The sequence below is a fragment of the Oxyura jamaicensis genome, chromosome 10 (assembly GCF_011077185.1).
Source record: "Oxyura jamaicensis isolate SHBP4307 breed ruddy duck chromosome 10, BPBGC_Ojam_1.0, whole genome shotgun sequence".
Lineage (NCBI taxonomy): Eukaryota > Metazoa > Chordata > Aves > Anseriformes > Anatidae > Oxyura > Oxyura jamaicensis.
In genome coordinates this window covers 4,051,638-4,073,705 of record NC_048902.1, presented here as the reverse complement: position 1 = coordinate 4,073,705, position 22,068 = coordinate 4,051,638, and the positions used below count along the sequence as shown (strand labels likewise).

Here is a 22,068-nt window from a genome sequence, read left to right as displayed (position 1 = left end):
AGCTCCTTAATTGTTCTCTCTCATTTCACTCCCACAGTTTTATTTTTATTATTATTATTATTATTATTTTATTTTATTTTTAAATGAAAGGAGCAAAGCACATCTCTGTAACAAACATTAATCTTAACAGAGTAGAAAACAGATAAATTACTTTGGGACATTTTGGAAGCACTGTAGGCGAAATTTTGGTGTTATCTATGTGTACCTTAAAAGCAGTTTCCGAAGTGGGACTTAAGCAAAATAGCCCCCTAGGCTCTGGCTGTCGTCAGACCGGTGGCAGGAGGCATCCCCAGGCAGGAGCGGGAGAAGGTCCAGAGGCGAGGGGTTGCATGGGTGCCTCCTGGCGCAGCAGTGGCTATTACTCACTCATGAGCATTTCTGTGCTTTGGCACTGCTCTGACCCGCAAAATCTGCCACAGGGCGTCCGTGCTCTGGGAATGCAGCTTGTTAGTCAATGTGTTCTTGCAGCACGAGGCTGTAAAACATTGTGGGTCGTAACAGGCAGCTATTTATTTCTTAATATGTCCTTAGATGCCAGAGGGGAGATTTTTTATTTATTATTTCTTTATTTGGTTACAAAAACAAAAATAGTACTGGAATGCATTTATTAGGGAATGACTGTATTTATTTTGAACAACAACACATTCATCCAAATCCACAGTCACAACTACAAGAAAGTACAGTTTCCACAATACTCCAAGCTTGATTCTCCGAACACCTATATTGCTTCTCATTGTGAATAATTCCACTGGCTTCTGTGAAAAACATGCAGTAGCCAACCTTTAAGCCAGTACTATTTGCAGGATCACTCTCCACATTACTTCAGTACTAAGTTTAGCTTTAGAGAACAAACACCTTGCCCAAAAAAGAACAAATGCAAACTGAAAACTGAGCAATGCTCTGAATATGATTTTTTTTCAACATTAGTATGATCAAGTTTGATTACTATTACTTCATTAACCAGTATATATTACAGCTGGAAAATCTGTTTCTTGTTGCCAACTGTGTTATATTGATTCAGAACGAGTGCGACCACTGAATATCAGTCGATATTAGAAAATTGCATAGTTTATGCAAATTAACAATCATTTTTTTCTTTGCACAAAACAATCTTGATGTCTGCAGAAGCTGAGAGTACGAGATGATAATTGTTCCCATTTTATTATGGAGATAGTGGTCATGGCTCCATAGTTAAGACTCAGCTGAGTTTCGTCCCTGAAGCAGGAATTCATCTGTATTGCTAAAAATGAAAATCACCACATCTGAGGTAGATCTGTAATACCTGCTTCCTGAGGAAAATTCTGGCCTTTGTGAAGTCCATATGAACTGCAGTATTGTTACCATGCATTTTCAAAGAATTTTTGAACGTATGTGGTGATAAATTAAAGTTTTAAAATGAGTTCTTTAAGCAAACACAATTGACAGCAACTTGATCAGAGCATATTTTTGATATTGCTGTGCTGTCATACCAGTGTGTCACCACTTAGGACTTGCATGTTGATCATTTTAGACAAGTAGATGTAATTTATACAGTAATTTGCAGCATAGGAATGGCCTACGTAGGAGAAACAAGATTTCATGTTGATTTACAGGCAGAACCTGTTCTAGTCAGAAGGACTTCGAGAAAATGTAGACCTTATATACCTCGGCCAACAGCCACACAGCAAGTGTGGGCTGGTCACTCGGTACGTTGTACAAACAAACTGTCCCTTTCTCATTCCTGGCCTGTACTGTGCTTTTCCCTGTGTTTTCCATGGTGCATTAAAGGAAGCAATACAGTGAGGCATGTGAAGCCTACTGACTCTGCAAAATTCTCGCACAGTAAGTGATAAAACCTGCCTCTACCATTTTGGATAAAAAAACAACGTCGGCAGTTTCTTCTGGTTAATTGGCTATTTGTCGCTTTTTATTTTCATGCACAGATATTTCATGTTAGGTGTTGGTATTAGTGGAAGAGCAAGGGCCTTTCAGATCCAGGGCAGCCTCTGGCTGTTCCTGCCTTCATAAACTCTGCTCAGACACAGGTGGCTGGCAGTCACCTAGGGCAGCTACTGTCAGACACCACCAACACACAAGAGTGCCTTCTGCAAGGGGGCGTAAAAGGAGGTTCAGTCTACAACAGAAAAGGTGTGAATCACTTTTACACACCAATTGGTTTTACGTAGTGCAGTGTATACAGGAGAGATGAACCTGCTTGTCTGTGCTGTCAATATAAAGTCTACGGTTATGAATAACTGCGACATTGTCTTGATTCTCTGGTGTGATCTGAAATAGAGGACTGATTTTGTGGACTTTCCCCTTTTGTTGGTGTGGCTCTCCAAGTAATCCTACCCCTGCGTATTCAGCTGCATTGTATAGCTATATAAATTTTTAATCCATGTCAGAGAAAGGGTAAATCAAATCAGCATTTTGCACAAGGTTGGTACAGTGTCTGGGAAACCTACATTCATTAGAGTTCTGCAAGTTTTCTTCAAAAACATCATTAAAATGGAAATTATACTCCCTCAAGTATACAGCATCACCTGACCTAGCTGCAGCAAGCAAAGCTTTGCCTGACCTGCTAATTCTATCCCTCTGCAGCCATGAATTCAGTGTGGCACACCAGGGAGCGTGACAAAGACACACAGCAACGCAGGCCTGACCTGCCCAAATGCTACGGCTGATTCTGACAACAGTATTCTTCCAAATCACTTCTGTGGGTACCTCACTGAAATGCACAGGCTGTTACTGACAACAAAAAGGGTTCCTTCCTTCAGGAGTGAGATCAGAAAACTGTGGAATTCTAGGGAGCAGAACTGTAGGAATCCAAAGGGAATAGGACCCTAAAATGAGTGCATTGAAGAGTTACCTTGAAGTTTTGCTTTGAAAATAGCTCAAGAGCATCATAGAATAGGATGTCTTGATCACCACCACCAACCACACACATGTATATATGTACGTATGTATATTAGAAAGGAACTTTGAATTACTGGATACATTCAATTCACAATGATTAAGCAGAAATAATTACATTTTTCAAAGTCGAAGCTTGACCACAGTCCTGAAATAGCATCAGCTAAGTATTTAGGAAGCAGCATATGCCCAACCACTTCTGTTTAGCCAGAGAGCACCCATGCTTCAGAAATCTAATGTGGAGCTGACATTGGATGAGGAATTCAGATCTAGGAGTAGGTCTGAGACCAGTTTCTAATTTTAATTACTGCTACCAAAATAAAAATTACTCCCAGAAAATGAAATTCCCCCACGTAGATTAGCAGCAGCAGAGGGCCTCTTAAAAGCTTGTACAGACACAGGCCATGTGCTAACTTATGCACAGCACAACCCTCTGTTGCTGGCCCATCTCCACAGGAATGGAACTTACCCAGAAAGCACAGCAGGAGAGATTCAGACTAATATTCTAGGTTAGTTTGTAACACTATTTTTTTTTTTTTTATCTTTCATGTTCATATTTTGAATTACTAAACCTCATCACTGATGAGCTGACTCCTCACTGTTCAACCAGTGGCTGCATAAAGATTTAGTAAAACTACTTTGATTGATGTTTAGGCAATTCAGGCATTGCTTTTTTATTTTCAGACAAGGCATTCTTAAATAATGGCTACGAGAAGTGAGATGTGTTCTTAATTCATTAATTCAGCACTGAACCAATTAACTACCTTCGTATGTAGTTTCATAACAATCTAATCTATTTTCAGATAATTAGGCAGCATGATTAAGATCATCTGTGTTGAATTAACAGGTCAGTGTATCATCTCACTACAATTTCATCTAGGAGATAACTGGATCTGAAAACTGTATGAAAGACACAGCAATTTATTCCTCCCTTCATAATTTAATTATTCGATTTGAATGTGATCGGCCCTATGTTTCATGAAAAGAGGTCAGTTTTGAACTTGTTTTCTACACAAATTTTCTGTTTTGAAATGTGAATATCTAATTGAGGAATATGGGTTTTATAAAATGGTCCAAACAATCATTTGCATAAAAAACGATACAACAAAATGAGAAAGAAAATTCTTCATTTCTTACTACATGTTTGTCAATTCGTATTTATCGTATACATCATTTTCTTCTCCTGGATGAGTGTCTGAGTGATGAACTTCAATAAAAATGATATAGGTAATAGCTCCAAGTACTCCTCCCAGCATAGGTGCAACTACAGGGACCCACCACCAATTATTTCCAGCCCTGTAAGAAATAAACAAGAATTATCATTATCCATTACTTTAGTTAACGTCCTACATTTTATTTGGCAGTGAAGAAATATGCCGTAGACCTTTCTGTTTTGTCTCACATGTCTTTAAACGGATGACATCCCTGTCCGTCCTGCCCATATTGTGAATGAAATACTAAGTAATAATGACCAGGGGCACTGGTCTAAGTACTGTACATGCACCTTAGAAAATAAGGCCTCTTTTTTCTAAGGTATAAATAAGGACTGCTTTGGGGGCAGGTGATAATTTCTCCCTTGTGGAAAACAGGCTTCATTGACTTGCAATGAAATGAACTGGGACATATTTATTGCACAGCAGTCCTGAATGATGCTATCGCCAGATGCTCATGAATGGGTTTTCAGAAGTGATTAATGAAATGCATGTTGCAGTAATGGGTTATCTCATCTGCATGGAGATCTGCAGGTTCAGGCCTGCAATAGTATGTGCAGTGTTCCTCTTGACAACCTATAATAGATTACACGTGATTCCAATGTATTTGCCTTGAGGAATGTAATAAAATGCACAGACTGTAAAGTACTTGAAAAAAATACTTTACTAGAATGGTCGAGATTCAAATTTCATGATGTAGTGTCTTCTCTCTGTGTTTAAAACGTGGGGTTTTTCCGTAAGAGGTAAACAAGTATTCACAAGTTTTAACCCCCACAAACCAACTTTTTGTAAAATTGCTGCGTTCAGTTAAAAAGTCTAGCAGAATAACATTGGTTCCAATGAAATGGTTAAATTCACTTTGCACAATTGATAAGATTTATTTTAAAATGTGCAGAACCATTCTACCATTCTATGATTTAGAAACACTCTTTAAGAAAGAAGTCCACCATTAAAAGGTATAAAATCAATACCTAACAGCCTCTTTCAACAAGCCCAAGTCTCCTGCATAATTGCTCTCCCTTTCCTGGAGGCTCACATTCAGACGGTAACTTGCTGACTAGTGCTTTTGGAGCACAGGCTTTCTTAACTGTACTGGTGCATGAAGGTGTTTTGATTCAATAGCACGCTGTATTAATTCAACGTATATTAATTCAACGTAATTTCTCCCAGAAATACCAAGGCACAAATTGATGTGTGAGAGGAACTCTACAGGTAGCTGCCAGGGAAATCTTGAAGCTGTACGGATAATTATTAAGTGCTTGGTTGTATAGATTTATACAGGAGTAAATGTGTTTGTTGCAATCCAAGAACAGAACAGTGCTAATCTCATCGTGCCCGACTGATGATATTATTATTCCTTGCGTAAAAATGCCTTATGTGCGTTTGTGTGTGCGTATTTTGCCTTTAGAATTACTTAAATTTTGCCCCACAGGTATAATGTAACTCGTGATATTGTTCTACTGAGTTTACAGATCTGTTTGTTGCTTAGTCATGAATGTTTGTTGAGTCCCTGAGTTTCTGGAACAAGCATGGACAAAGGTCTTACCGAATTAATCAGCACAACACACTCCACATCAGCTACCTGCATATAATCCCTGCGTATGTGTGTACGCGTGGGCACGAAACAAAGGTGTTTCTCAGCAGGTTTCTCTCTGTGCTTGTGCCACGGCCTGACTTGTGCCTTGTTGGCTCCTGCCTGACCTGTGGACCACAGCCTAGGCTTGCAGCAGCTGCTCCCAGCTGCGCTTCAGACATCCTCTGCTAAGACGGTGGCTGCAAAGCCTCTGAAGAGCGTGATGCCAAAGCTGAAATGAGATCGGGGCATGGCTGAGCTACGAGTTTCCACGACCCTCGACCCTCCTCCGCTGAAACAGGCGCAAGAGCTCCCAGTGCCCAGCGCAGGGAGCTTCGCCGCGGTGAGCGGAGCTCCGTGGAGCAGCGCCGCCGGCCGCGAGGTGTCAGCGTTCCCGCGCGGCGGCCTCGCGCCCGCCGCCTGACGGGGCCCGGCCGGCCGGGGCTGCCCCTCGCCCTCCCGCGGCCTCGTCACGCTGCCAGCTTCGGCACCATCCGCCCCGGGCCTTCGTACCCACAGCTCCGGCGGCTCTCTCGCGACAGTCGAAACCGCGCTAACCAAAAGTGGGGTTTTTCTGAGCGTATTCAAGTATTAGGTATGTGCCTCAGGAAGGCTGCTGTTTGTCTCCGTGGTTACAAGGCAAATCGCTAGAAACGTGCAGGTCCCTAAAGCCTGCCGTTGCCTCCCGTGACAGGGACAGTGCTTCTGAGGCACCCACCAAGCGGGGCAGCCTGCCCAGGAGCAGGCCGCTGTGCTGAGCACAGCCCTGCAGAGCAGGCCGTGCAGACACCTGCGGCCATCCAGGTGCAGCCGGTCAGAACAGCTTCTTAGGGAGCCTCTAACCAAAGCTAGGCTGGTCCCACTGGCTAGGGAAACCACGCCACAGCCTGTGTCCCTGGGAGCAGGTCTTGGGGAAACTGCTCCTTCGGGTCACTGTGTTACTGCTGTTGACTGCGTGCCAGTAACAGCAACATTCATAGACCCCATCTCGGCTGCCTCTCAAACCTCTGGACAACACCATGGTCCAGTGGGAGAACTCCCTCCAGTGTACTCACAGCTCTCTGCCTGATAAAAACTAGAATTTACTGGTCTGGCAAGCATGAAGAAGGGTAAAGTGGACTTTCCTTGTGAGAACTGATTATCTCAATGTATGGAGCATGGTGTCAGAGAGTCTCACCCTTCTATAATCTAGTCCAAAGTGATGCTTTTGTGGTGGTCCCTGGCTGCTCTGTACACACCACTTGAGCATTCACTGACCTGGACAGTGTGACTCAGTCACCCCGTGAAATGCTTCCAGGCAGTGTTTAATGTCTCTTCAGTATTTCCTATTGCTCAGTTTGTGCAACACTTCCCTCATGTCTCAGAAGAGGCTTCATGCTTAGGTCTCAGTTCCTGCCTTTTACCAGAGAGATTGTGAATCCTGGTTAAGCTGAGACGTCCAAGGTTTAGTTATCAACTTTGGCTGTATCACTCAAGTCCCTTGTACATATGTGATGCCAGCAGAGCACAAGGCGGCTCAGGATCCCAGCTACAATTGTACAGACTTCTCATGTGGCCTGTAGCTGATCCAAGGCTTCCAGGTACCTAACAAAGCTCAAGTTCTTCCTAAGTCCCATAGGGGTTTGCTCTGTAAATGGATGAGAAAATATTCATGCTGTACCACCCCCTTGAACTTGGTTATAGCTGTAGGATTCTAACTGAAGGCAGAAAGGAAAATTTCTTCCTCAATTTATACTTCCCTGAGACTGCTGTAAGTTTATTCTGTCCATGACCAGAGATATATCTCGCTTACTACGTTCTCATTTTTAGATTTCTTAGTATGATTTTTTACAGTGGGAACACATTTCTGCCATGTACATAAATCCTAAAACTAATTTGGGGAAGAGCCCATGTTGGTACAGATGTAGATTTTCCTTGTAATTTCTTAAGTTAATTAAATGTCATATGATGTTACTTTTGGAGAGGAGTGCAGTTCACAGGTATTGTGTGACTAGATCACAGTTCAATCAGGCTTTCAAACATTTCAGCAATGTAATAGCAAACTTCATAATATGTTACAGATTCTAACATGTAATGCTATAGTTAACATTATAGTTAACATCTAATAAGAGGTACTGGATGTACTCCACCAAGGCACATTATTTGTGTAGATGGAAGTCATACTAAATAAATACAGATTATTTGTACTTAGTGAAGTAGCTAAAATGAAATTGCTATTAGCTAGGGTTCTGTAGCAGTCTACAGTACTTCTAGGGATTCCTGCCTGTAAATAACTGGAAAAACAAGCCATACGAAAATAAACCAGAAGATTCAACTACTGATGACAGATTACTCTCACTTAGATTTCCCGGAGTGGTTTTTATACTGGATATGTGTAAACTGTGGATTCGATGTGCAACTAATTAGCTATGTGTTTGGCCAGCCAAGAGCATGTGTGTTCCTGTGCGCACACATGCACAGGGATTTGAGAGTGTGCTCTGAAATGTGGGCAAATGAACGGAGCTTTCTTTCATTTACTCCTTCACTCCCAGCCAGGAAGTCAGGCTTTTAGGTTGTTGTATATTTCTGCAATAAGTCAGCAGTAATAACAGATTAAATCAGTCTGATACATCTATGCTTTTATAGCACACAGTATATATTCCCACCTAACTCTCTCATGGTTTCTTTTTTTCCCAAAAGCTGCAGTAGAAGAGAAGAAAGCACTTATTTTATATTTTCAGTGACCTCTAAGAATTTCCAATATTTTGGGAAGGGTCTGCTTGAAGCAATGATTGATATTAGAGATAATGTGTGTTTGATTTGCCCTAGAAGCAGGAAATCCTTTTTAAAGCCCAGTACCTAGAGCATGTCTGACAAAGTGCATGAGTAGTTTCTGGTATGCAAAGAATTACCTGTATGTATATAAAGGATGACTTGGTACCATGTTGGATCAGGATCCTACTTTCCTAGGAAGCAATTTCAGCCAAAAGCATTTCACTTCATATCCAGGCATACTTACGTGAATACTTCCATTCCCCATCCTGCAATGGCTGTGAAGAGCCTTGGGCCGAGGTCCCTGGCTGGGTTCATGGCACAGCCACTGTTCATTCCCAGGGAGCAAGTAAGAACGATTATAAGAAGTCCAACTGCAATCGGCTCCAGGCCCTTTGGTACTCTGTTATTTCTGGTGTCAAAAATAGCAAATATAGCCAGAAGAAGAACAGCTGTTGACATCACCTGGCCAATGCAAAGAAAAGAATATTGAATAAATATGTGCAGGTTGCTTCTAATAATGGAAGGAAGAGCTACAACATCTCTGTGGATTGTGGTGGCTTAAAGCTGGTATTTAGGTCTATCCCACTGTACAAAGTATCAAAGTTTGAACCCCAGTGTCTCTCTAGTTCACAGTAATGAGAAATTTAGATACCTGTGATGAAAGAAAAGAACAAGGAATGTGCTGAGTACATAGCAAAAACTCTGCAACAACTTGGTGTGGAAAAAACAGAGGATTTAAAAGGTATTTCCTCTGTGAGGTTTAATGCTTTGTTTCCACATCTTTTTTCTGTTCAGTTGAACAGTTTTTTGCTGTTGGTTTTTTTTTTTGTAGTTCTGCTCTGCCACTACATTGATAAAAAAAAGTACTTTATGTGACAGTAGCTTATTCTAATAAATTACCAGACTAAATATGCACCTCTTTATCCAGACACTTCATAGCACAGGGAAAAAAAGTGAAGTCTACAACATCAAAACCGAGCAGCTAAAAACTTACCCAAATCACCTGCATTAAGGTTGCATGTGTAACTGTAACATGATCTCATGATCTCTCTATTGCATATACTAATTGAGCTGGTGAAAGAAATTTTCTTGGAATGACTTTCTAATGGAAGTGCTGCTCTGCTTAAATCAAATGTTTTGTAAATGCTGATTTTGCTAATAATTAACTTTACGGAAAAACAGAAGTTTCAGCAATGTCAAGACATACAATTTTTACATTGATTTTAAAGTGACAAGTTTGGGCTTTCTTTTGCCTTTTTTTTTTTTTTTTTTTACTTCATCTGGTTTTGATTTTAAAATATCCATTTGCAAAAGGCTCTTAATGGAAAGAAAAATCTGCTGACTGCTCCAAAAAAACATTCAGAAATTGTCACAAAAAGTCACAACAAAGGTGTTAAGGTCTGTTGTTGTTGTTTGTTTTTGTTCGAATTTCACAATTGTCCTGCCATTTACACGAGGAATTCCTGTACTCTAGCAATCCCTAATTTTTCATAGCTCAGTTGCACGATATTTGTTTCATGTATGCCTGAAGAAAACAGGTAAATTGATGAGAAGTAGTTAGGAGATATGAAACTGCATTTTTCACTGTTGGGTAAGTGGGACTAGAAGATACAGACTGGAAATGAAGTAGAGAATTTTGGAGATTCAGTGATTTGAAAGAATAACAAATATCACAAATCTATTTGCAAAGAGAAGGTTGGAGAGGAGGTTTATGGTAGCAGAAAACTCTGGTGTTACACTGGCTGTTTAAGCATTTCTTAAAGAATAATAGATCCACAAAATGAGCTGGCTTTTGATGCAAATAGACATAGTGCTGCTGAAGTTTATGGAGAAACACTGATTTATGCTGGGGAAAACCTCTTACACATATCGCATTAAACACATGTAGAGTGCAACAATTAATATGATGTATGTGGAAAGAACAACTGGAAATTAACGTGCTTGTAAAATATGACTAAAATGTAACCCCCGCAAACAGCATTGCATTCTCATTGCTGTTGTACATAGTGATGTATGACCAAAATGGTGAGAGTCATCAGACCCGTTAAAGAGCTATGTATTTTTTATTGCCTAGTTTTATAGTTTTCAGTATGTTTAATTTGTAGAGTCAAGACAGCAAGTGCACTTACCTGATCTGCAAATCCATTTATGAGGGATAGATATGGAGCTGGATATGTTGCAAAGATATGTGCTGTGGCATTAGGTCCTGTGACTTCAAGTGTTCCGTTGCTATACTCCATAAAGGCATCTATAGAAAACAGCAATTACCTGGTTGCACTTCTCCATAAACATTAGGTTTTCTTGGACTAGAGTATATATGATAGACGTGTGCACTTCGTATTCTCATCTGAAAATGCTTATTTTATCTGGGAGCATAGTTAATGGATTTGAGGTGATGTGCTCATTCCCTCCTCTTATCTCTCCTCCTGTGCACTGAAGGACTTGTTTATGTATCACAGCCTTCAAAATGGAGAAAATGGGCTTTTTTATTTTATTTTATTTTATTTTATTTTATTTTATTTTATTTTCCCTGCACGTTGCTCCAAAATCAGCGCAAGGGAGAGTTTTCTGATTCTGAGCACATTTGCATTATTCTGTAAGAGGTGCAATATTTGGCACAGCATCCTGACTGTACTTTGTAAACCTTTGGAATTCCCAGACAGGAGGAATTACTGCTATTCTCTTTGACAGTTGTGCAATGACTTGTTCTGGGTATGAGCTCTCCTGAGAGACCTCCTCTTCTAAACAAGTTTGAATTTTTCACTCTGCATGAGCTTAACAGCCAACTGCTCTGCTAGTCATCCACAAGGGGAAGGGAAGGGCTAAGCCCAAAACTTCACTTCATAGTTTATTTAAGTTAGTGTATTTGTAAATCCACATACATCTATGTTAGTATATTTTAAGACTATTTTAAGTAGTATAATATGACTTCTGCATCAGAATAATTTGATAGCAAGCCCTGAAGTTCCCAAACTCTAACACTAACCTTAAACAAACAAAACCAAAACCAAACAATCACATAAAAAATACCACCAAGCCCCAAAGAGTAACCACAGTTCCTAACTTTTTTTTTCTGCTCCTGATTTCTATTGGTACTGAGCACCTAACTTATTTAAAGTAGGCATTTCCTTTCTTATTTTTTTATTTTCTTGCATCCAGACCCAGCACTCTGGAGACACAATGCAGTAAGAGGGGCTTTGGAGAAGGGAAGCTGGGGCAGAAGCAGAATTTTAGAGAAGGTGGTTAAAGGAACTGATCTGACTGCATGGATTCATCAACTCAGGGACACCTGTGTATGTAAGTCAAAGATTTACCAAGTTGTTTTTCGCTGTGTGGCACACTATAAAATAGAAACATGCCTCAAGGATAGGGGTAATCTCTCCCTCCTCCCTCCAGTATATGACCCCTTCATCACTACCTGAAGTTCATTGCCTTGGAGAGTTCTCTGTCTAGGGTGGTCTGCAGTTGAGTCAGGAGGGACTTGATCTCATATCCTGTAACCTCAATGAATGGCATTGGTGATACTAGCCTACAGGCACTTGGATCACGTCTTTAATGTTTCTAATTTGCCTGGAAGATGAATAGCCCTATATCCTGGCTATTAAGTAATTTAAAATCCTTACTGAGAAATACATGATCTCAGAGTATCTGATTTCCCATGAATAATTTTTCTAAATTTCAGAACATTTCCTGGAGTATTAGTGTTTCAGAAAAGTTGTAAGATATCTGGAATGTTTGAGCCTTTTTTTTTTTCTTCAAATTCTTTATACTTCTTCCTTTCTTCTTTATGGTTTCAGCCTCAGTCCTGCCATTAGCTCTGTGTTAACAGTCCTCTGCCTGCTTGGCATTTATTGAAAAACTGGGGCCTTAGAGACGGCCTGACCTCTAGTTTGTCCCATGACCATGTCTAAGGTGTACTCACCGTAATAAATCCCAAAGACAGCTGCTGCTCCAACAAATGCTCCCAGGAGTTGTGCTAATATGTAAATTGGTAATTTGGTCCATTTTAATCTTCCAGTCACGCACATGGCTAATGAAACGGCTGGGTTTATGTGACCACCTGAAAAATAAATCACAAAGTAAGTCATATGAATGACTCAGATACATGAGAATAGGTGAAGGATTTGTAAAAACGTGGGCACTTTTGAGCATGAGACTATGTACATGGTTTCCCAGAGGTTATTTTGCGACTAAATGCTGTTTGCAATTAAACTGAAATAAGTTGGATGAAACTGGGGGGGGAGGAGGAGCAAGCCAGTATCCACCAAGATGCACTAAGAGCTTCCCTACTGATGTTCGCAGACTGTGCTATGTATCAGAATGCTGTCCTGCAGTATATAATCTATGAATCTACAGATAACTTTTCTAGAAAAAGCCTGAATCTGTCCTATTGGTTGTGACGGGAGGGTCCATCACTCTGCAGGTATTCTCTCTCCTCAAGGACTTCGGCTTTTTATTCATTTTTAAGGGAGGACTGAGGCAGCAAAACATCAATTCAATTTAACAGTCATGTGTTGAAAGTAAGGACCATTACTGACTTGATCATGTTCTGAATCTTGAGCTAGATCTTGACTACACTCAATGGAAATGGATTAAGTCATGTTCATGTCCCTCTCTTCAGCAAGAGGTTACCTCTGAGCTCTGTTTTCATGAACATAAAATAATGTTAGGGCTGCCCTGCTTCATGCTGACTGCTGGTGAGCTGTGCCCAGATGGGAGAGGGGAAAGTAGTGCATAATTCTTTATCACACATTTTCATCAAGCTCTTACACCCTGCAGGAGGGTCCACGATGAGGGAACTGATAAGGCACCTGTAATAAATCAGAGAATTCCTGTGCAATTTCCCTCCTTCACATTTAGGAGTAGCTTCACCTGAACTCACACGTAGGAGACTTCAGCAACACTGGAAGTCTTTGTGATGGTTTTAATTTCTGAAATGTATTTATTATCATATTACATGCTAGTCAATTTCCTCAATATCTTTTATCAACATAGGAAAAAAAAAAAAAAAGCGTTGAATGTCTTTGGAAAATTCTTGGAAAATTTCAGTTTTCACAAATAATGTAGTTGATACTTAAGAAATCCAAATTACTTGCCAAATAAATAAACAGATGTATTCCATGGTAAAAATACAGTAGAACACAAGCCTTGCAAGGATGTAGAAGGTCCATTGCTTGCCTTCCAGGCAAAGTCACATTTCAGCCCATACTGCTATCAGAAAAAATGTCCTTTGTCTTTAAAAAATAAATAACAGAGAGTGACCTTTGTCTGTCAAAGGATAGTGTTGGAGAAAGGGCCTCTATGTACAGTTTCTGTGTTTGCTTGCACTTCAGGTCACTGAGTCATTATCTTTTGAAATCCAGGCACCTTTGATACATAAAGAACTGACAAACACAGATAACAAGCTGGATAAAACCTTCTTTGTATCATTTCCAAAACTCTGACCTGGTAGCATCAGTCTTGAATTAATTTTGAATTCCTCACTGTGTTTCAAATTCTTCAGTGTAGAGCAGATAGATGGATGGCACCTTGTTTAGCAGCCCTTCATGTGAATTTTGATAAATTGTTGTCTTGTCTTTTGTTCTTTACTCTGGCTGGAATGAATCATTTTACTTTCTTTCAACACCTGATACTGTTCCCCACCTGTATATAATACAGGGTGATTATGATGGTCAGGACAAGTCATATTAATATTAGCAGTCTGATTAACATTAAATCTGCGAAGGTTTTTGTTGAAGGTTCTCATGCTGACATAAGGGACTTAAAAGATTCTTGGTTCCTGTGCCACTGGCAGTCTCCCGATTTAAAAAATAAACAAAGTCTGCTTTGGAAACTTCCCCATTTTTTCTAGTTACAGTGATCACAATGATGAGTTTGTCTGAAATGCTAAATTTGAAAAAATGGTGGGAAATTATATAGAGATTGAGGAAAATGAGATGGAAGAAAAGCATTAAATGGAATTTACCTAGATAAAACAGCTCAAGTTCACCAAGTAAAGACAATCTATTTTGTGTTACTGTGAATTTAGAATTCCACAAAGAGTTCCTGCAAAATATTTTAGCAATATTTAAACATGGCCAAAGAGCCATGGAATTTGCTAACAAGGACATATGGGAACTGATATTCTAAAATGTCTACCAGTAATCAGATGTTGTCCCAGCCTATTGAAGTGTTTGTTCCTATTCTTTAATAGAGAAAATGCACTGCATGCAGAATCCTTTGTCGTGGGAAAAAAACCTCAGGAAGCACAATACTGCAACCTCTGCAATCACTGTGACCTGCTGCAATTGAACTCTAATTTTCTGTATAATAGAGATGAATGCCCTTAGAGATGCAAATATAGGAAAGGTTAGTGTGCTTACAGGTTATTTTCATGATACTGCATTAGAAGGTTTAATCTGCCTATGTGTAAACCAAGAGCTGCAGCTTAAAGTTCAGATAATAGGAACATACTGCTGAATTAACTTTGCATGGTATCAATGCACCATTCTACTTGCTTTCAATGACAGTAGCAAGACTGCATGTTTTGCAGTACCTCAAGCACTTTCTAATAGGAACTTAGAAACCTCCTCATGCCTGCTGTTTTGTAAAAGAAATTGTAATCTCTGGAGGAGAGAGATTGCCGCAGTAGTTTCTGCTGTGGCAGCTACTTATTGATCCAGTTATTCATACCTACAGATACCTGCCTAGATGAACTTATCCCCCTCCTGAATGGTCAGAAATTCCTCTATGAACTGGAGTACAAGGGAACCATTTGCTGTAAGAGCAAGATAAACTCCACATACAACACGGAGTTTTATGTATTATAATACATCTACCATGTATTATTACAACTCATGAGTTTCAGTTTTACAGGGAGGATTAAAATGTTAAAGCAGTTATACCAATGTTCCAGTTATTAACTGGGTCAAATTGAATAGTAGAGGTAGTAGAGAACAGTAGAGAAGCAAGGCATGTCAAATGTAGCACACAGACACCTGTGGCTTAGCCATTCTTAGGATTCCTAACCCATATATAGAGGAAACAGTAAAGCAGAAACAAAGGGACAGTGACAGTACACTGATAGTGTATCACAGAATGTATCTCAAGTACTGAATCTTTTTGCTGTTTCTGCTTTCTCTAATCTGTTTTTTTTTTTTTTTCTGAGAACAAAGCGAGTTTCTTTTAAAATTTGGGGCAAGGACAGGACTTGCTCATTAGAAGACATGGAGAGTTGAATTGTAGTCTCTAAAGCGAGCTCAGCTGCTTATACCCTTTCATGAGTTGTCCTACCTCCTACCTGGCTGGCAACCATTTTAGTTGGTGAATGCAGGATTCTCTCTGATCTTTTCTTGGTTATTACTGACAGAATTCTCAAAGCAACACCAAGTAGATTTCTGGTTTGCACAGACCACTGCTCATAAAGGCCAGAGGTGTGCCAAGGGTGTGAACTACCACATTGTAGTTCGGATTAGAATTTGTTGGAAGTGTTTATCAAACAGAAAAATAGAAGGAAATAAGAACACAAAATAATTACTATCAAAACTCTGATTCAGATTCTGCTGTAATGGTGTTTGTTACTGATAGATACATCGCTGTTTCTTCCATGAATTGGAAATAATATAATAAGGTAGCCTTAAAATTGTGGCAATAAATGCTGTATCAGAAAACAGAAGTCACTTACCAGAAACCCCCCCAGACACATACACTGCTATGGTGACTGCCATTGCAAATCCAACAGAGATGGTCATGGGCCCGCCATGTGCTCCTCGGCTAAGGACGGCCTGCGCCACACACCCACATCCAAGCGCCTGTATTTTAAAAGAAAAATGTGAAATCTTAAGCATGTCTGTCAAATGTTATTAGTTAGTTTGCAGCTCTTGCTGATGTCCAGGTATAGCTGAAAATGTTGTTTAAGTATTGAAAAAATGCTAGAATTTGCCATTAGTGCCATGGGTACCGTTGTTGCCTTTACCACAATGAACATTTGCTCCTATTTTCCTCTGTTTTGTGACCAGAAAGAATGTCTGCTAGTCAGAACTTCTGTGTCTCTCTACAGAAAACACTTTTCAACTATAATGGTGTTATACAACTCTGAATTTGGAGCCTGGAAAAGATTTCACAGTCTCCACAACAAATCTCTGAATCTAGAAGTGAAGAGGGAATGATTTCTTTGTGGTAAGTTTCCAATTCCAGATTGTAGTTATAAGCAATGACACAACAACAACAACAACAACAAAAGAACTATAAAAGACTTCTATAGTAAAAGTCATGAAAAATAGTCCAAAAAGGCTTAATGTTTAATACTGAAACTCTGGAATGAGACAGCTGTCTGAAGATCAGAGTGTGTTACTCTTACGCTGCCTTGATGTCATATATTGCTGTCAAAACATGAACTGCTAGACCTTACTGATGGTGATTTTAAAATGAAGACAATAAATGAGGGAGAAAGCCAAAACAGGTAGTATGACTCTGAGCCATGCAAGAAGATTCAAGACTAAGGGCAAGAGAGATGAAAATCTAAGAGCTGTTATGGACCAAGGCAAAGAAAAGACAGGTTAGGGCAAATCATAGTGAAATTAGACAAATAACGTTTGTAGCATCATAGTTCAGACAGGCTTAAAAGTAAGTGGTTACTTATACTCCTGAGGTATAATTTTTCCACTTGCTGTGCTCGTCTAGCTTTCTGCAAATGCTGAGTGCGGGGTATGTTGTAGGGAAAGGGAGAGGAGCTCTGGCTGTGGAGCACAGTTGAAAGTCTGGATCTAGCCGGTTCAGTGCTGTTCTAGGATGCACAGGAGTCAAGAAGCTTCAGGGTATTTCATGGGCTTTGCCCTTTGAACAGTTAATTCCAGTGGGAATACCTGAATAGTCCACATTGGAGTGAACGCAAGAGATTTAAACTAACTTCCATTTTATGCTGGTTCTTCCCAGAATGAAATTCAGCAAAACATTTAAATGTATGCTTAAGATAATCTTTATTCAGTTCTAAAAGCCATACTTAGCTTCAAGTATGTATTTAAGTCCTATTGAAGTCAATAGGAAATATTTTCAGAGGTACAAAAGGCCTTAGCTTAGGATGGACTAGGTGGTCTGCGTTTGCTAGAAATCAATTTGTCTCTTTGAAAAATCTTCTTTTTAAATATACGCATAAGTATTTCTGAATAAGGACCCAACACTCAATGGAAGATACCCCATAATATCTGTAATCTGAAGTCTTTTGGTCCTCTGCAGGTATAAGCAATCTGAATCATAACATTTCTGGGATGTGACGAGATTTATCTTGAGCAATGTTAATTAATTGGATGTTAAATTAGATACTTATTTTCCTCCTTTTATGGTACATGGGAATCTGTTTTTTTTCCTTCTCATAAAAGTATTGCAGTTTCTTTGGTCTATCTCCTTGCTTCACTTCAGCATTCTGCCATTACTGCACGTCACCCATGACTGTGTTGTAAATGACCTTCCTAACTATGCGTATTTGAATACCTAAAATACAGTTGTTGTAGAAAAGCTTGCTTTTAGTTGCAAGGCACTTCCATTCAGAAATGTGTAATGAGAAACAATGTAATGGGAAAATCTCTTCTGCCTTAGAAATAGACTATACCAAAAAGATTTGGTGATTGAAGTTTAACAAGCAAGTCCTGCTAGAATAGATGCAATTTAAACAGGCAAACTTAAAATTTGTTTCCATTATTTCCCCAAGGTTTTAACTAATTCAAAAATGCAATAGAGAAAACTCAGTAAAATTACTCTCAACCAGCTTTGCAATGCAGACAGAGTTTGTTATAAAAGTGCCCCAAGAATGTGTCGTTACACCCAGGTGCAGTTCGTGCCTTGAGGTTAAAATCATGCGAGCAAACAGAGCACTGTATGGTGCCAAAGTATTACAGCTGTCAGGATATGTGAGGGTAGGGTGGTGTTAGATAGCAGTAGTTTATTGGACTGTATAATTGAAAGTTACAAGACATTCAAAGCTGCAGTCAACTGCTGTGCAATGAATGGATGACATACAACTACATTATGCATTCTCTCATTTCTGTTCGTATCTCATACCTCACTATTCCAACGTTAAGCGCAAATGCACATACAGATATAAAAGCAAAACAAAAAACATTTCAGCTGTTCACAATTGAAATTACATGGTTTTTTTAAAAACCTCATATGAGAATTCTACACATCATATATTTATCTGTTTAATGAATATGGAAAGAATGGGTGAGCTGAAATTTATAAAGTTTAAGATTATGGCACAACACTAGAGGAGGTGGAATTAGCGTGCTCCAGCTTTCATTTTGCCAGACTTCTCAAAGGAGTATTCCAGGAATTGCACCAAGCAAGATTTAGTTAAAGGTGTGGCTCAGATATGGAGGAGGATCAGTACGGGATGGTCTGTGGCCCTGTGTGAGCTGGGGTACAGTTTGCCTTTAGTTAGGTCTACAAGTATGTACTTATGCTTTGAAATGGCATGGACAAAATTTAGCAAATTCAAAAGAAAAGGCCATTCTTTTGAAAATAGCAACCTTTTCTGTAAGGGTGATGAAAAAAGAGAACAAGAGTGGGAGAGATGGTTATAGAAAAGGATAAGGGACAGCAACCACATCAATGTACATCAACTGCAAATTCACGTGAAGAGGGAAGGAAATAACAGAGTATGGCTATGGCCTCCCTTCCCTGATTACCACAACCAAGAAGAATCATACAGAAACAGCTGTGTAGTCTTCTTGCATAACAGCTACTGTTATACACATTACAGGGAAATATGCAGCTGCAGATGCTCTGTTTTTGGGCTAACCGGTCTCAGAAAACTGAATCTGCAAACAAGAAGGCATACAAGCCAGCCTGAGCACAGCTGCACTGGCTCTGTGCTCAGGGGATGTTAGTGAGTGACCGCCTGCTCATGTATGACCAATGAGGCAGGCACAGTCCATGTGTACCCATTTGGAGTTGAGGAAACTGGGGACTAAACCTGCAAATCTGAACCATGTCACAGAAATACTTTCTCTATCTGCTGTCATTTTAAGGAGGAGAGAAAGATTTTTTTTTCTCATACTTACTACTACTAGGCTGACATAACTGGAAACTATCACCTAATCATGTAATTACATGAGCAGCAATTTAATACCCTGTGAATCTCTGCTTGGCTGAGTTAAGACCAACTTGATCATCAAGTTGTAACTAAATATTCTAAGTTTCTAGGCCAAGCTCAGCCATCAGTGCACCCACACAAACCCAAGCACCCAAATTTGATGGGACTGTAGTTTACAGTAGAATATAGCCAGGTATCTTTATCTTATCTTGTGTTATGTTACCAGGTTTTCATCTTACCAGTTGTCTATCTCCTGATCTAAAATTTACTGAAGTAGTTTCAGTTCTGACTTTCTTGTTCACAAAGTAATTAGATTGCTGTCATAAATAACATGTCTGGGTGTGGAATAGCTGTCTGCAAACTCTGCCAAAAAAAAGTTGCTTCATGGACATTAGATCCTTCCCATTGTCTTGGGTAAGAAGGCTAATGTTAAGAAAGGAAAACAACTGGCCTCTTGTGAGCATAATGTCTTGTTATTCTCTGGCAGCTTGCAGAACTTTATCCTGCTCAGACTGAAGATCGCAGTGCCTCTGTCTGTGCTATTTTCATTTTTTATTTTGCAAATGTGTGAAGTAGCATTTTTCAGTGTAAATAGGATTTCCTGCAAGATTGGAATCCAGAATTGTAGGGAATCTATTTTTCTACATGGCCTGTAAAGCCTTAGATATCTTAAAGCATAAAGTTCATATTAAAAAGACCCCTTCTTACTAAACGTATCTACTGGTAATGTGCATTCATAGCCATACACTCTTACTGTAACAGTAAAGAAGCAGCCAAGTCCCCTGCTTTTTATCAGTGTGGAGGCAATGATGTGTGTTTTTTTCTATCTTGTACATCACCAGTTGCCAAGCTCTGGTGCATTAAATGCCTTCAGTGGGGTACCATAAATGTTCGTGAAGGCAGAGTATGGCCATGATATTCTGCTACAATATGAGAATTCAGTGTGACACAGTGAATCCAGAGTCAGGCGTTACAATAATAATAATAATTTAATTATAAGCTGTACTCTTTCAGTAGAGAAATATTAGAAAAATACTTTCAGAATTTCTATTTTAGTTAGTTTTCAAGACATAGTTAAACAGCTACAGGTAATCATGAAGAATCTCCAACGATCTCTCCACCACTTCACAATTTTCAGTAAGGATGCCTTTGTTCAGGAAAGGCGGTAACCCTGCCCTTTCCCATGCCACACTCCCACCTGTAATCTCCCCGTTCCCCAGACAGGCATTTCCTGCTAGTCAGTGACTTGGCTGCTCCCCTTTTCCAGACTGGATGGGCCTGCAGCCTTGCTCTGGGTCCTGCCGCACGTGCTATGTTCCTGCGCCATGCTGTGAAGGGGACACGCTCGGATGCTGTGCAGCATGTTAGGCTAAAGCTGTGTGCTTGCTGCAAGCACTCTTCTGCTATCCCAAAGCTACCCATCCTGAGCCTGCAGAAGCAGAGCAGTACTGCTGGAACACTTGAGGACATGAGAGCGAGCCCTGGCATTTCATTTCTAAGGGAGATTGCCACAGGTTCTCCATACAGCCAGACTCAGCACTGAGCATCTAGGCCCTTAAAACAGGAACACGGGAGAGGGCTGAGAGAAGTGGTTGCATTTGCCCTTCACGTCAGGTAGGGATCTCCCTGGCCAAAACTGCCCATGAAAACATTAGGGGGTTGTTTGTGATTTTCTGTAGTCTTACGCAGTTTTTTTCTCTGGCACCATTAATATTTCCATGCATGAACACCCAAATGGGTGTTGCGTATAAAAGCAGTAAATAAACTTTTCAGATGAAAGTCCAATTACTAAATTGATGGTGTCCTTCTGAAGGGCTCTCATTCGGAGTGTATTTTAGAACTCACTTTCATTTCTAATCTATTTACAAAACAATTGTGATTAAGAATTTATCTGTTTGCATTTCATAGGTGTTTTATCATGGATTAGAAAATCTTCACATACAGAGACATGGTTTTGCTATGTTTGTGTATTATGTATAGCCTTAATTCAGCCTGGGCTCTTAAGCATTCTTTCAATAGAGATACTAATGCCAACAGCAACAAAAACAGAAATGCATTAGATCTACTGAAATTCAGGGCATGAGCTCTGCAAGAATTCAAGTCAGAGGAAATTCCTGTTCTTCCAGGAAAAAGCAATCTTCATCTCATTTCTTGTCTAGTCTTTGCCATCTTTTTTTAAATCAGATAGTACTTTAAAAGTTTCAGGTGAGATAAAAATAGAGCTTAACAAACAAGTAATTTTAAAATAGTTTAAAAGCAGCACATGGCTTTTATTTATCGTTAATTACATATTTTGGTGGGGGCAGGGGGATTTTTGTACATTACAATTTAATCAAACTTGGAGTAATAAAAATATCACTACATCCGTTCTCCTGACGATCCCCTGGGACACAACCAATATCCTCTTAGGTTCAAATGGATTTCCCTTTATTTTTTTCAGACTTACTGCTTAATAAAATAAAGATTTGAAAAAAAATATAATTTAGTTAATTAAATATTATAGACATAAGCCTTCAAATGATTGCCATTTTGAAACTTTTTTTTAATGACGGAAAGCATTACTACTTGGA

The 22,068-nt window shown here is 39.6% G+C and overlaps 1 protein-coding gene and 1 long non-coding RNA gene across 3 annotated transcripts in view; one reads left to right on the top strand and one right to left on the bottom strand.

Annotated features, from left to right (window-relative positions):
- Positions 1–896: 896 nt before the first annotated feature.
- AQP9 (aquaporin 9) overlaps positions 897–22,068 on the bottom strand; it is a 28,780-nt gene continuing 7,608 nt past the window's right edge. For both annotated transcript variants that reach the window (XM_035335464.1, XM_035335463.1), the window contains 5 exons: positions 16,094–16,220; positions 12,353–12,490; positions 10,560–10,678; positions 8,675–8,892; positions 897–4,188 (listed from right to left, as the gene is read on the bottom strand). In XM_035335464.1, the coding sequence (XP_035191355.1) occupies positions 4,029–4,188; positions 8,675–8,892; positions 10,560–10,678; positions 12,353–12,490; positions 16,094–16,220 (762 nt within the window). In that variant the 3' untranslated portion in view covers positions 897–4,028. The remainder of the gene's footprint in view (positions 4,189–8,674; positions 8,893–10,559; positions 10,679–12,352; positions 12,491–16,093; positions 16,221–22,068) is intronic.
- On the top strand, positions 11,640–17,126 carry LOC118171939. The gene is made up of 3 exons (XR_004753476.1): positions 11,640–11,727; positions 14,624–14,778; positions 16,469–17,126. It is a non-coding gene; the product is annotated as an uncharacterized LOC118171939 (long non-coding RNA).